General features: G+C 37.9%; 1 protein-coding gene and 1 long non-coding RNA gene across 3 annotated transcripts in view; both read right to left on the reverse strand.

Annotated features, from left to right (window-relative positions):
* Nucleotides 1-5,430: 5,430 nt before the first annotated feature.
* LOC109194338 (sialic acid-binding Ig-like lectin 11) overlaps nucleotides 5,431-15,807 on the reverse strand; it is a 42,534-nt gene continuing 32,157 nt past the window's right edge. For both annotated transcript variants that reach the window (XM_025911850.1, XM_019364600.2), the window contains exons 8-12: nucleotides 11,418-11,699; nucleotides 11,044-11,328; nucleotides 10,786-10,891; nucleotides 10,621-10,678; nucleotides 5,431-6,435 (exon numbers count right to left, since the gene is read on the reverse strand). In XM_025911850.1, coding sequence (XP_025767635.1) covers nucleotides 6,097-6,435; nucleotides 10,621-10,678; nucleotides 10,786-10,891; nucleotides 11,044-11,328; nucleotides 11,418-11,699 — 1,070 coding nt within the window. In that variant the 3' untranslated portion in view covers nucleotides 5,431-6,096. The remainder of the gene's footprint in view (nucleotides 6,436-10,620; nucleotides 10,679-10,785; nucleotides 10,892-11,043; nucleotides 11,329-11,417; nucleotides 11,700-15,807) is intronic.
* Nucleotides 9,701-10,112, reverse strand: LOC112848276 (uncharacterized). The gene is made up of 2 exons (XR_003222312.1): nucleotides 9,803-10,112; nucleotides 9,701-9,768 (listed from the first exon to the last, which is right to left on the reverse strand). It is a non-coding gene; the product is annotated as an uncharacterized LOC112848276 (long non-coding RNA).

The following is a 15,807-nucleotide window of genomic DNA, read 5'->3' on the forward strand; positions in this document are numbered from 1 at the left end:
TATTTTTATATATGTTATTTGATCACATTAAGTAATGACAAACATTGTATTACTAAATTCATTTTACCAGAAAAAGACAGTAAAAATAAACACAAATATATGCAATTTAGGTATATAAAAATCTGCCACAAGGACAAAAGAAAAAAATAATTAAATCATATATTTCAGTATTTCTACTTTGAAAATGTCTATAAAAGTTTTATTTTCTTGCTGGATCATTGCATAGTGATATGAAAAGCTGTGACAGCATCCAACACAGTATTAATTGTTGTTCTAGATTCATACTAGTGTATATTTTCAGAAAATTTTAAACAGTTATTAAACTACACAATCTGTGGGTTTCATCATCTTACCACAGTTAGTTTTTATGTTATGACCACAAGTGTGGGAAAGGCTTGGGGTGAAAAACCAGATTTCTTGAATTCAGGAAGAATACTGAATTTTGACATTCTCTGGGTCATTACCAAGTGGGCAGATGCAATAATGTCACTTTACCTTTCATATAATCTGATCTTTGCTGATTAGCTTGGAGAAATCCATGTGGTTCTACAACCTCACAGTGTCACAGGGAGGCCTTATTATTATCTTGGGAAATTGACATTCCAGACATTCCATTCATTTTTTAAATTTTGTTGTCTTTACACTGTAAAGACTGTACAATATTAAAGAGAAAATATGGGTGTGCATGTCATTAAGCATCATTACATCATTCCAACACCCAAAAACATGTACAGCATAATTGGAATGCCATTAAAGGGCTTTCCTACTGCCTCATGTCTGCATATATTAGAAGAGTAAACAATGATATTTTTTTAAAAACAAGTTCCTTGAGAAAGTTCCTTGAGAAAGGTTAAGTGCATTAAAGAACTTAAATAATTTTAAAGAAATTAACTTTCTCTTAGCATTTCTCCATTTTATTCCCATTCTCTGCAAATACTTCTGCATAGGAAGTATTAGGGGTTTTTTGTTTCTATTTATATTGTGCAATATCTGTACTGTTATTGGAAAGTGTTGCAATATTACTTTAATATTGTGTAAGGCACTGGTGTGCTCTCTGTATCATGCAAAGCTCTTGTTTTTCACTTGTGGTGCAAAATTTTAATCTATCCTTAATTTAACCATTGGTTAATTTTTACTGTGCAACAATTTTTTGTAAGAGAGAAAGAGAGACAGAGAGACAGAGATAGAGGAAGTGACTCATATTACATAATGAGTCATAATACAGCAATATAATTTTCCCGTGATCAGCAACATTATGTGCATCGACAGCAACCTCAGTCATTTCCACATTTACAATAAAGTTGTTTGTGTCATACAAATAATAATGTTTTAAAATACCTTTTTTCTGTCCTTCAGACAGATTGAGATTAAGAAAACAGAATCATTAGATACAGGTTTTAATCTTGCAGTTTGTGAAACATTTAACATATTGTTAATAGCCAGCTGCAGATTACAGAAAAATCTCAGGTCATTTTTAGTTCTTAGTTTGAACAAGCAAATTCTACAAAAAAATGACAGTGATGATAGAATACTGGCCGCCATTAAAAAAATCTCAACGAGGGAATTTCCTTTTCTTTTTCTTTTTTTGACTGGATCCAAAATAGATAAGGATCACAGATTTAGTCCAGAGATGCCCAGGTCCAGGTTGGAGTTCATCCTGTCAAGATTCATTCATAACGCCTTACTTTTTCCCAAGCACAACCTGTATTCTTTATTTAAAGTAACTCATTCTCCAAAAATTAGACTCAAATCTTTAAAATCTATAAAAGCTGTGGCATTTCCTATAAAATGTTTACCGTTACCGATAAAACTTTAGATTCATTACAGATTTGGAAAGCTGGCTTGCATTTTTTAAAGTTAAATATGAAACAAAGTCTAACGATTACCAATCAGTCAGCAAAACATTCCTGGTATAGCTGTAAGGTTGCCATTATCTATCAGTGAAGGCTGAGATTAGACTAGATTCTGCAAATCTCATTAAGCATTTTTAGCCAGTAGTGAAAAAAAACTAAATAAAATTTTCTCTCTCGCTCACTGTCACCACCCAAAGGACATGCTATAGAGGTTGGGTGCAGTGTGTATCAAGGCCAGCAAATGCTGTAGTCCTTGGTGGTCTGATCTCTGAATATCAAGACTGACAACTGGGATAAGAAACATCACTTCTCTGGTGGAGAAGGAGCTGCTGATTATTGAGTGTGAGGTTTAAGATATGACCGCTAGATACAATCAGGAGCACCTCAACACATGGCGTGGGCCAGGAACCAGTCTCAACCAGTCTGTAACAAAAACTGTTTTTATTTTTATTTTTTTTTAAACTGAACTGAACTTTATTGAACTTACGATGGTGAACTGTTCTTGAACACAAAACTCTGATCTGAAATGAAACTCTGAAACTCTGAGTTGCTGATCTCAGAGTTAATAAACTTACAGTTTATTTTTACACTCAGTTTGATGAACATGCTTCCTGGAATAGGGACCAGGAAATCTATCTCACTGAACGATGCTGAAGGATATCTCACTTCCTAAACGTGATGAGAGGAGAGGTCATCACGTTTAGGAAGTGAGAGGTCAATAGGAAGAAGAAGTGCAACAGCTATTAAGCAACAATCTCAGGACAGGAAAACTGAACCCAACATGAAAAGGCCAAGAAAAGGTCATTATATATATATATATATATATATATATATATATATATATATATATATCAGTCATCCCCACCCAAGATTGGGTACCAAGCACCAAGTGAGATAGAAGGATCATTGAGTCCGAGAGGAACTGACCTGAAAGATAGGATCATGGCCAAGCTTGAAACCTGGATCTCCCGTTGCCAGTTACCAAGACTACGTGAAGTACCCTCAGAAGGTCTGCTAGATGATGTTAATGCAGCACTACAGACGATACCTACAGCCACCATTACCGAGAAATACCAAGGGCTTAGAGAAGAGCTCGAGAAAATGTAGAGAGTGAAGATAACAGTGGTCCCAGGGGTAATCAGAGCACTAGGTGCTCCCAAACTAGGCGAGTGGCTCCAGCAGATCCCAGGAACAACATCGGAGATCTCTGTCCAGAAGAGTGCAGTCCTAGGAACAGCTAAGATACTGCGCAGGACACTCAAGCTCCCTAGAGAACCCGAGCTTGAAGGATAGACATATATATGAATGAATAATTTTACTGTTTTTATTTTTCTGCCATTTATTTCATGGTCCAGGCTTTAACAGGTTAACAGCTGTCATTAGTTCTTTAGTTATTAGTTCCCCTTCTTGGTAACAGAAACTCTGATTTGATATGATCCAGTCTGACTTGATGAGGTCATTGAGGATGATGATGCTACCGTTCCTCATTTTCAGGTCAGACTCTAGCAGGGGGGGTTAAAGGTCAAATTTTTACTTTTGATATTAAACTAGCTTCTGTAGTAAAATAACATGGTAAAAAAAACACACATACTCCAGACTCAGCTGTTATATGTCTTTTATTTAGAGTGATACTGTATGTGTTCTTTGCACAGAATGGATCACTCATCTTCACACCTAAAACTAGAAAGAGGAAAGAGCTAAAAAAGGACAAATGATGTTGAGTTTGTAAAAAACTTTTGATCAAGTAAGACTACTCAGACTGCATTTTTTGCATTGTTAGACATATATTAGGTTGATAAAGTACAAATAATATGACAGTTCACTGTGAACACAATAGAGATGAAGTACACATACATGAGCGAGGGGCACTAAACCAATGCACCTTTCTAAAATTAAAACAAAATTTTCTTTCTCCCTCAGAATTTCCCCACGTCAGCTCCATACAGCCTCTCTACAAATACTTCTGCATATTTAAGCTGTTTTGTTTCTATTTATATTGTGCAATATCTGTACTCTTATTAGCAATCATTGTGAAATATTATTTTAACATTGCGTAAAGCACTGCTGTTCTTTCTATATTGTGCAAACCAAGTGTTTGCAAATGAGGTGCAAGATTTTAACCTAAGAACAATTAGGTTATGTGTGTGTGTGTGTGTGTGTGTGTGTGTGTGTGTGTGTGTGTATGTGTGTGTGATCAGAAACATTATGTGTGACCAAAAATAACCTTTAACATATTGCTAATAGTCGGTTACAGATTACAAAGGGTAAAGATCTTAAGTATGGAAACTAGTACTCTTGATGTGCTCTGAAGTTGGTAAAAATGTGAAAATTTACTTTTTGACTGAACAACCTGTGCTAAACGAGACCTTCAATTAATAAGCATTTTTATCATTATGTAATAAAATGATTATTTTAATCATTTTGATCATTTTTAGTCACTAGTTAAGACTGACTGTTAAGATTGAAGACTGTCCATCTTCAAAAACAGCCTTTTATGAGGAATACGTGTGGTGCCATGACAAACAAAGTGTTAATTATGGCTGATGTAGCATTAATCATGACAACTGTCTTTGACCCAGTCTCATTGTGCAGGTTTGTGTTAGAAAAATCAGAAATGCAGTGAAACTTTGAACACTGCAGCCATTCTCACTTGTATCGTCAGCAGTTCTATGAAAAAAAAACTGAAAAATTCAGCAATCTCATATCTTCCCTAACTGGTTTTTCACATGGACAGAAAAAAGATATTAGTAAGATTTTCAAAAATTCAAAATTAAAGATATCTCTCCAGTTCTTTCACCTGTGAAGCTGATTGTAAAGGTAACACTGGTGACGTGGTGTTCAGCTGAAGGGTTAAAGGTCAAAGCTGAGTCGTATATCTAAGTTACACCAGTCAGATTCTCTGATGTCAAAAGAGCGATGTGTCCCATAAGATTTATGTCCATGTGACTTCAGAAACAGATCGAGAACACAGACCTGGAGCAATGCAGGTCAGTGTGATGTCGTGCATTGTGGTGTCCTGCTGTCCCACTCTTAGTGTGGGAATACAGTGCTTGTCACCAAGATTTGATTGTTGGGATTTTCTCTCTATTTTTGTAAGATCTTTACTTTACAACATAAAACACCTTGAGGTGACTATTGGGATTTTGCGCTATATAAACTGAGAGTCAACTGCACTGTAAAGGATGATTCAGTGGTGATGCTCTGCTCTGTGGAGAGATGACTTTTTTCTCCAGAGAAAAAACAAAATAAGAACTGCAATAAAACTGAGGTGGATCTGGAGATTCCTCTATGTTGAGCCACGATTTGCCAGATAAACTGGGATGGAATGGTGGAGCTCTGTAAGTACACAGCAGAAGACAATGAAACTGTTGCCAATAAGAGTAGGTGGATGCTCATTAAAATACCAGAAGACAAACTAAAAGAGGCAGAAAAAGCAATCAAGTTATCCAAGAACTATTATCTTTCATGAATGGCAACTCAGAGGGACAACCTCAGGAGGAGCTGTTACGTAAACTAAAGAGCTAAGTTCAATAGAAGCCAGGATCTAAAAAGCCATTGAGGAACATTAGAGTGCAGACCTAGTCCTGAAAACTCTTATTATCTTAAGAAACGGAAATTTCAGTAAAATGAATTCATTACAATTTATACATTAATTTCAGTTTTATTGTATTTCAATCACTTCAACAGTCTTTCCACTGTCAAATAAAGAGCCTACAATATCAGATAGAAAACATAACATATACACACCATTTATCTTCACATCACTTCAACAGCATTCAGCGCGTACTGGCCCATTGTATTGCCATTAATTCATTGCTTTCCTACTGGTTCATATGTGCATATATTAGTAAACAGTAATATAAATAAAGAAGGATGTTCCCTAAGAAAGATCAAATGCATTAATGAGCTTAAAGAAGAAAAGAAAAGAAACTTTCCCTCTTTTGGCATTTCGTCATTTCATCTGCATACAGCTTGTCTGCGAACACTTCTGCATATTTAAGCTTTTTTTGTTCCTATTTTGTTGTGCAGTATCTCTACTGTTAATAGCAATAACTGTGCAATCTTTATGTACCAGAACCATACGGTTCTTAGGTTAAATGGTTATATGTAGAAAGGTTATTTTATACACACACACATACTTCGGTAAGTTTGCATAGTTCCTGCTGTTGTATGTAAAGGCGTGATGTTCATAACATGTGATGAGAGATTCTTTATCCCAATCAACTCCACAATAAAACATTCCTCAAATTTCATCAGTAACATCATTCACAGTGGAGTACACTCTCTCCTTTCCCATTTCTATCTCCTTTTCTGGCTCACGGTATTTCATCTCCATCTCCACTACCATCTCCCCCTCTTTGACCTCCAGCATTTCACCTTCCTCTTCAGCATCATCTTCCCGTTCTTCGACTGCTTTCTTAATTTCAGCATATATTGTCTTTGTGCTCTCTTGCCTCCTTGCTGCCTCTCTGGCACCATTTCTTTTCAACAAGGAAAAATCAATGTCAGCATACTCCACTTCTTTTGGCCCGCTGTTTGAGTTAAGAGTCAGATTGTCCTGTAATGCTTGACCATCATAGACCTGTTAGGTACAAAGTAAAGAGTCAGTCACTTGTGTCTGTTTGGTATTTTTACATTTTGCCACATACAGAATAAAATTCTTCTTTTTCTTTTTTTCTTCTTTATCAGTTTGGTGTAAGAATTGAACTTTTAGTTACTGACAGTTGCTGGTTGTAATCTTTCACAATGTACTCAGCATTTTTTGTTTGCGTTTTTTGTTCTTTTTGTGTCTTTTTAGTAGTGAGTATGCATCAAGTCTTTTTAGTATTGTTGATTAAACAGAGCTTTAATGTCTATATATGCCTGCGGTGTGTTTAAAGGGGAATGATTCTTTAGCAGGGTTATTCCTTCTCAGACTCTGGAACAGTCCCTCCAAAGAGCAGATGTTTTTGTGCCAGTAAATTATATTTGCATTTTGTATTGTGGTGAGTTCCAAGCTTCCAAAGGAATTGGTAAACAAACAAAACTATATTATCATACCTAAAACACAGCAACATTCTCCAATAGTATATATTGAAAAGTGACTAAAGTATACAAAAAAATTCAAACATCAAGTAAGATACATGAACTTATGCTCATACTTTTATTCTCCTACTAAAACAACTGTTTTCAGTAGATTTTGTCTGTCTTTTAGCGAGATTATCCAAAGCCTCCCTCTCTCAATTGAATTAAACTCAACAAAAAAATGAAGGCTGATCTTATAAATAGAACCAAATAATTGTGGCATGAGTCTAACCAAATTCTTTTACTGTAGCATTGTAGAACCTTGGATCAGGATGTGAAAAACATATTTTAACAGGTGTTAGTGTCACACAGTGGAAATTTGTATTTGTCTTTTATAATTGATTTTAGTGTTTATTTGTGTGTGGTTTTTATTTGCATGATTTCATTCTGATTTGTCGTGGTCCCCACTGTGGAAGAGCAATTTCTCTCCTGGTTGTAAACACATAAGGAACATTGGTCCTGGGTTGTGGGACAGTTGCATCGTGGGACTGGGTGATATTTTAGCGTACAAAGAATAATAAAGAATTGTTTTGTTAACTGTGTTCATCTATTCCTGTTGAATTTTAGTGTCTACATTAGCAGAGACGGGTCTTCCAGCAGAATCTGCATGAATACTGAAGATACTTATTATGTTGACGAAGGAATAGATACACGTGGGGCATCAGCTTTTACTGGAATATTCACCAAGGAGACTTGTAATAAACTCTCGCTTATTCTCAGCAACATAATAGGAAGTGTCTTTACAAAATAAAATCTGATGACAAATGAGAGCATACATATTAACTACAGTGGCTTGCAAAAGTATTCGGCCCCCTTGAACTTTTCCACATTTTGTCACATTACAGCCACAAACATGAATCAATTTTATTGGAATTCCAGGTGAAAGACCAATACAAAGTGGTGTACACGTGAGAAGTGGAACAAAAATCATACATGATTCCAAACATTTTTTACAAATAAATAACTGCAAAGTGGGGTGTGCGTAATTATTCAGCCCCCTGAGTCAATACTTTGTAGAACCACCTTTTGCTGCAATTACAGCTGCCAGTCTTTTAGGGTATGTCTCTACCAGCTTTGCACATCTAGAGACTGAAATCCTTGCCCATTCTTCTTTGCAAAACAGCTCCAGCTCAGTCAGATTAGATGGACAGCGTTTGTGAACAGCAGTTTTCAGATCTTGCCACAGATTCTCGATTGGATTTAGATCTGGACTTTGACTGGGCCATTCTAACACATGGATATGTTTTGTTTTAAACCATTCCATTGTGGCCCTGGCTTTATGTTTAGGGTCGTTGTCCTGCTGGAAGGTGAACCTCCGCCCCAGTCTCAAGTCTTTTGCAGACTCCAAGAGGTTTTCTTCCAAGATTGCCCTGTATTTGGCTCCATCCATCTTCCCATCAACTCTGACCAGCTTCCCTGTCCCTGCTGAAGAGAAGCACCCCCAGAGCATGATGCTGTCACCACCATATTTGACAGTGGGGCTGGTGTGTTCAGAGTGATGTGCAGTGTTAGTTTTCCGCCACACATAGCGTTTTGCATTTTGGCCAAAAAGTTCCATTTTGGTCTGATCTGACCAGAGCACCTTCTTCCACATGTTTGCTGTGTCCCCCACATGGCTTGTGGCAAACTGCAAACGGGACTTCTTATGGTTTTCTGTTAACAATGGCTTTCTTCTTGCCACTCTTCCATAAAGGCCAACTTTGTGCAGTGCACGACTAATAGTTGTCCTATGGACAGATTCCCCCATCTGAGCTGTAGATCTCTGCAGCTCGTCCAGAGTCACCATGGGCCGCTTGGCTGCATTTCTGATCAGCGCTCTCCTTGTTCGGCCTGTGAGTTTAGGTGAACGGCCTTGTCTTGGTAGGTTTACAGTTGTGCCATACTCCTTCCATTTCTGAATGATGGTTTGAACAGTGCTCGGTGGGATGTTCAATAGTGATGTGACGTTCTGTATCGAGGCTTCAAGGCTTGTGTCGAGTAATGGAGGGGGCGTTTCCGCGATGCGCGTATCGAGGCTTGCTTCATTTATGGGAGGAGCTGAAAATGATGACGTCCGAAGCCTCGCTGCCCGGCTGTACCACGTGACTGGTTCAGGAAGTGGTTTGAACTTTGCCGCGAGCTATGACAGCGATATAAACCCCTCAGACTTCATTCATAATGTGGGTGTTTGATGGAGAGTTGCGGTTAGTGAGAGTTTGGAGGTTTAGGAGAGTAAGGAGAGAAAGTCAGGAGAGAATGGAGCCAGCTAAGAATAGGAGGATGTCCTCCCTTGTGTGGGAACATTTTGATCTTATATCTCCCAACAAGGTATGTAAATTTCTACAGAAGATGTATTTTCATAATACTGATGGTGCAATACAATTTATGTTAAGCTGTCTTTACTTTTGTACAAGGTGAAGTGTTTGCTATGTGCCAGGGAGCTGGGATATAACAACAACACCTCATCCATGCTTAGGCACTACAGAGCTTTGCATGAGAATAAGGGGAACACCGATTGTGGAGCAAGACCAGGTGAGCCATCAAATGCCATGATAGTATAGCATGCCGTAATGTTACTAAATGATATAACAATAGTATACAACTGTAATAAGTTACGTGTGTGATATTTATATTTGTGCTTTGTTTTTATTGTCTTTCCTCAGGAGAACAATGGTTACCATGGTGATTGAGGACTCCCAGCCATTTAGCATTGTGGAGGACAAAGGATTTAAAAGATTTGTTAAATCATTAAATCCTAGCTATGTTCTCCCCACTAAAAAGGTCATAAAAGCAGTGAAAATTTAGTTTTTACAGAATAAAATGTGAACAGGCAGGACTGAGGCTCAAAGCCTCAGTGTGTAGCTGTCCATACCTCAACGTTACAAAAGCACAACCACTGTCCATACCCCAACCACACCTCACCTCACAGTAAATGATCATTTCCATTTTAAGCATTTCCAAATAATCATTTTCCATACTGCCAGTATAAATATACACAGTATACTGCCATCACTACAATATACATGTTTTACACACTCCTTTTGTTGTTGACATTTACAGGCTGTGTGCAAAATGCCACACTCTTCAAATTCATGCCAACTAATATTTTTACGTCCAGTAGATGTCCTACTAGAGCAAATGAAGCTTCAAGATGCTTTGCGCTGGGGTGAACCAATTGGATGAAAAGCTTCAGTGCTTCATGAAGCTTCATCTGCCCATCACTAATATTCAAGGCTTGGGAAATCTTTCTGTAGCCTAAGCCTGCTTTAAATTTCTAAATAACTTTATCCCTGACCTGTCTGGTGTGTTCTTTGGACTTCATGGTGTTGTTGCTCCCAATATTCTCTTAGACAACCTCTGAGGCCGTCACGGAGCAGCTGTATTTGTACTGACATTAGATTACACACAGGTGCACATTAGCACTCATCAGGCAGTGTCTATGGGCAACTGGCTGCACTCAGACCAAAGGGGGCTGAATAATTACGCACACCCCACTTTTCAGTTATTTATTTGTAAAAACTGTTTGGAATCATGTATGATTTTCGTTCCACTTCTACACCACTATTGGTCTTTCATGTGGAATTCCAAATAAAATTGATTCATGTTTGTGGCTGTAATGTGACAAAATGTGGAAAAGTTCAAGGGGGCCGAATACTTTTGCAAGCCACTGTAACTCAACAGCAGGTATATTAAAAAAATAAAAAAGCTGAATGAACATAAATACCAGTTTATCATCTTGATGTGTCCTCATCTCCAAACTTCTGGAAGTCTTTTGTTTGTTTCTGTAGAAAAGAGTAATTTTATAGTAAAAGAGTAATTTTCTTTCTTTCTATCTATCTATCTATCTATGGAGAAAACCTAATAATAATTATAAAAATAAATGCTGTACCTGTAACAATGTTTGGCCAAACAACAAAGGACTGCTGAAAAAAGTACCCCAGTCAAAAAGGCAATGGTGACTTTCAGGTATGCCAGCCTGAGACCAGATGATTTCTCTATAACCAAAGGAAACAACATAAAAAAGCTTAATACATTTTCTTTATATTAGATAGAGTAAATGGAAAAAACTGTCTGATTACAAAGATACTGATATTATTTGATATAGAAATTGAAAGTGGTAGTGGTGATAGTTTGAAAAAGCACTTACCATGTTTTTCAGACAAGCTTTGATGGATAAGGAGGATTTCTCTTTCTTCTCCATTTCCATTGTTCCTAACACATTCGACAGTGCTGTTGCCATGGCTTTTTACAGTTAGACTGACAGTGCTGTTGACTGTGTGGTTTGACACAGTAGTAATGACAGAGTACTCAGTGTGGTTCTTCAGTAGCGGCCAATTGATAGTAGGTAAAGGAAACCCTTCACTGATACACACACAGGTCAAAACCTCTGACTGAAGCACACATCCAGAGCCATTCTGTATGTTTGAAAACCCTGTAAACACATGATAGGAATCATAAAAAAAAGTGAAAGTGTAAGTTAAGTCCAAATATAAACTTCAGATTCAAAGTTAAACTACTCACAAGACACAGTGACATTGAGATAAGATGTAAGAGTCGTGTTCATATATTTTGCTGTGCAGATGTACTGTCCAGAATGTTCAGTTGTCACATTATAAACGACAAGTGTAGCAGATCCAGTGTCATTGTGCAATTCACTGTAGGTTCCTCTATGAAGGTCTGTGTTGGAGCTACGTTTTTTCCACACAATAAGAGCTGGGGGGAAACTTTCAACCATGCAGGTCAGATTCAGAACATCTCCCTCCTTCACAGTTGTATTTCCAATGATGTGAAGGCTCCTTGTATCTAAAAAGCATATTTAAGTGGTTTATTCAAAGGCCGTGACAGAAACACTGTCTTATACCATGGAAATGTGTAATGATATTTTGCAGAGCTGTGTAGACATGAACATTTAAGAAAATTAGTGTGTTGATGCTAGAACAATAATATTAAGCACAAAATAATCTGACACTGTTTTTAACATTACACCGTGTTCCAAATTATTATTCAAATATTATTTAAGTGTCATAAAGATTAAATATGTTGTTTTTAAATTAAACTCATGGATAGCATTGTGTCTCAGGGCTCTTTGGATCACTGAAATTGTCCTTGGACACCTGTGATAATTAGTTTCCCAGGTGAGCCCAATTAACAGAGTACTCAGTGTGGTTCTTCACACTGAAAAACTACTAAAGAAGGATGTTCTACATTACTAAGCAGACCACCATTTTCAAGCAATATGGGAAAGAAAAAGGATCTCTCTGCTGCTGAAAAGCGTGAAATGGTTGAATGCCTTGGACAAGGAATGAAAACCTTAGATATATCATGAAAACATGAAAAGAGATTTGTGGTTGAGTCACAGCACACATGGGTTGATGAAGATATAGACACAATGAGGAAGGTTTCTACCAGACAAATACATTGGATTAAGAGAGCGGCTGCTAAAAGGCCATTACAAAGCAGCAAACATATTTGAAGCTGCTGGTGCCTCTGGAGTCCCACGAACGTCACGGTGTAGAATCCTCCAGAGACTTGCAGTTATACATAAACTTTCTATTTGGCCACCCCTAACCAATGCTCACAAGCAGAAATGGTTGCAGTGGGCCCAGAACTACATGAAGACTAATTTTCAAATAGTCTTGTTTACTGATGAGTGCCATGCAACCCTGGATGGTCCATATGGATGGAGTGATGGATGGTTGGCGGACGGCCACCATGTTCCAACAAGGCTGTGAGGTCAGCAAGGAGGTGGAGGAGTCATGTTTTGGGACGGAATCACGGGGAGAGAGCTGGACTACCCCTTTAGGGTCCCTGAAGATGTGAAAATGACCTCTGAAAGATATGTGGAGTTTCTGACTGACCACTTTCTTCCATGGTACAAAAAGAAGAACCGTGCTTTACGCAACAAAATCATCTTCTACAAAAGTAGAGAAACTCCTGGTGTGACCCCCATCCTCCTCTGACCTCAGTCCTATTGAGAACCTTTGGAACATCCTCAAGGAAAAGATGTATGAGGTTGGGAGGCAGTTCACATCCAAAAAGCAGCTCTGGGAGGCTATTCTGACATCCTGCAGACATTCAAGCAGAAAAGAATTGTGAAACTGCTATCAAATAAGGGGTCCTATGTTAATATGTAACTTGACCTGTTAAGATGTTTTTGATTGAAATAGCTTTTGTTTTCAGTAAATATGTTCTCCAAATGCTGCAAATTCAACAAATGACCATTTTCAGAGCTTCTTTCTTGGCTCTTGATGGAGGCGGTCGCTTTCTTTCCTTCTCCCTCTCCCTCCCTTGTCTTTCCTGCTTGGCTTCTCATGTCCTTTGTATAGTCTTGCTTATCTCTAACCCTCAGAGAGTCTCCCAGAATTGTTCTCTAAAACCCTAAAGAAGAATTATGGATTTGATCAACTGGTCCCTTAACGAAATTGACAACCTCTCGGCGAGAAACCAGGGCTCGGGAGAGCCCGATTGTCCTGCGGAGATGTTTGCTGCCGGATCCTCGATGGTTGTTGCGTCGTGTGTCTGGTGACACTCTCGATGGAGGACATTGAACGACATCTACCAATTCGGAACCACGATAACAGAGTTCTGGCTGATTGGAGCTGGCTCGGACCTGGCTTATCAAAGAACAAGAAGTAGCTACAGCTGTTCAAAATCCCATAAGGCTGGCCAACACGATAGACGATGGGCAGGGCTGTGAGTATTCAGACTATGTTTATTGAACGCAATATGGATAAGATCTTGGAGGTGGCACTGCAACGGGAACTGAGAGACCTGATGACCAGTGACAGACATTAGACCAACTGCAAAATTGGATGCAGTTTGTTCGCACTAACCAAAACAACTACCATCTTCATCTCATGCGGCCCCCCTAGTGCCAGCTGGATGCTCAAGGCAAAAGCTGACGGGAACAACAAAATTCTCCCTTAGATAACAAGACTGTTGTTGTGACTCTCTCCCCCCTCCTTCAAGGCCACCCGCGTTGACTGAAGATTGTGTGTATGTTCGGCTGAAGACAGAACATACACGCACACATATGCATGTACACTGACACAGACCTACACTCACCCCCCACCCCCTCCAAACTAGTGATGCGCGAATCATGAATGAATCGTTCAATACTCGAGAATCACTTTACTGACTCATGAATCATGATTCACAAGCCCAACTGACTCACTGACTCATCCCTGTTGCTGTTAGCAGCAATATATCCAGCTTATAATTAAAATTGTGGAGAAAAACACAACATCCAGTATCTTAACAAAAACATTTCTGCTCTGAACTGGAAGAAAAAACCCTGAGTACACTCAAAAAAGTAAAATTTGGGGGTTATTGCATTTACATGACTCCAACATGTAATTTGAACACAATGAATTTATGTTTCTAAGGTGAACCTAAAAAAATCATATAAGATCTACATGAAATTTACCAACTTAACACCTCTTACATTTATTCTTGTTGATATGACATGATAAAATCTAATAAGAGTCGTTAGCTGCCTTAAAGACCCGCGATATCACAAGATCACGTGAGATTTTAAACAACAGGAGGCAGGAAAGCACATGGTTTGCTTTGCAGTCATCTTGGAAAGGTAAGAGTGAATCTGTCTTCATCCATCCAGATGAAAATACTTTTTGCGCAAAGATATCATTAGTTTGTCTATTCTTTTCAGTGATATTTATTCACATTTGGGTTTTTTTGTTTGTTTTTTAAAAATCTGTCTGTTTATGCCATTTTCGCTAGCTAGCACGTTAGTACAACAATATAGCACAACGTCAAGCTAGCACAAGTATAAAAGCCTAATGTGAAAGACAGCTACTTGAAATGTAGATATTGTTTATAACTTAACCTCTGCAAATACGCTAGTTGGGCTTTACCACAGGAACTGTTGTGATAAATACAAATTTTATGTATGGGTTGTTTAAATGTGTAAGTTTGTAAGTTGCAATTGCTGCACAGTAGTTTACTTAACAATTGATGTATGTTTTTAGTACAATGAGGAGGAAAAACTAAACATGAACTGATATTTTTTCTGTTTTTTAATTTTTTTTTTAATTAAAATATTTGTCTACTTAATAAACTTAGAGACTTGCAGTGCCCTCCTTTAAGATAACACATGTTTAATTGTGAAATGGTATTTTAGGTAAGGTGATCATTTTTAATTTGAAATTTGTGGGACTGATTTATCTAATCTGTTTCAGGACGCAGCTGCCATCCAACCCCATAAGCCATCATCAAGTCAGTGACTTTGTTTCATATATTTATGTGTGTGCGTGTGTATATGTGTATGTATATATGTATGTGTGGGAAGTGGGAAGTGAGATAGAGTATATTTGTGTAATTTATGTATTTTTCCTCTGTGTATTAAGACTGTTGCTGTTGAAGTCAGAAGAGAATGCATCCTCAAAGGTCTTAGCGTGTACCTGAATGAAGATCCAGAGAAGCTGGTGAAGGATTACCTGGTATGTTAATTTGCATTTATCCTTATCTAATGAGATAATCAAAGATAGGCTCAAACTACATATAAAAAGCTACATACAAGAAATTTGTGGCTTTAAAAATTACCTTTTAAAAATAGGAAAAGTAAGGGCTTTATTTTTCTCACTAGATACTGCACGCACCATTCTTGAGTGTTTTATATTAACCTCATAAAATAATATCATCACAGAACTAATATCATATAATGATTCACCCATTCACGCACACATTCATACAAGTATTTCTATGTAGCATTCACATAATGATGAATGTATCAGGAGCAACTTGGGGTTCAGTATCTTACCCATGGTTAGTTCTGGTATTCAGACTGGAGAACCCAAGTACACAATCCAGTACACAACTTGCTCTACCTCCTGAGCCACAGCCACCCCTATCGCAACTAAATATTTTAAAAGACAGGACTTTGTTGAGGTAT

Source organism: Oreochromis niloticus, linkage group LG11 (assembly GCF_001858045.2).
Source record: "Oreochromis niloticus isolate F11D_XX linkage group LG11, O_niloticus_UMD_NMBU, whole genome shotgun sequence".
In the NCBI taxonomy this organism is placed as follows: Eukaryota; Metazoa; Chordata; class Actinopteri; order Cichliformes; family Cichlidae; genus Oreochromis; species Oreochromis niloticus.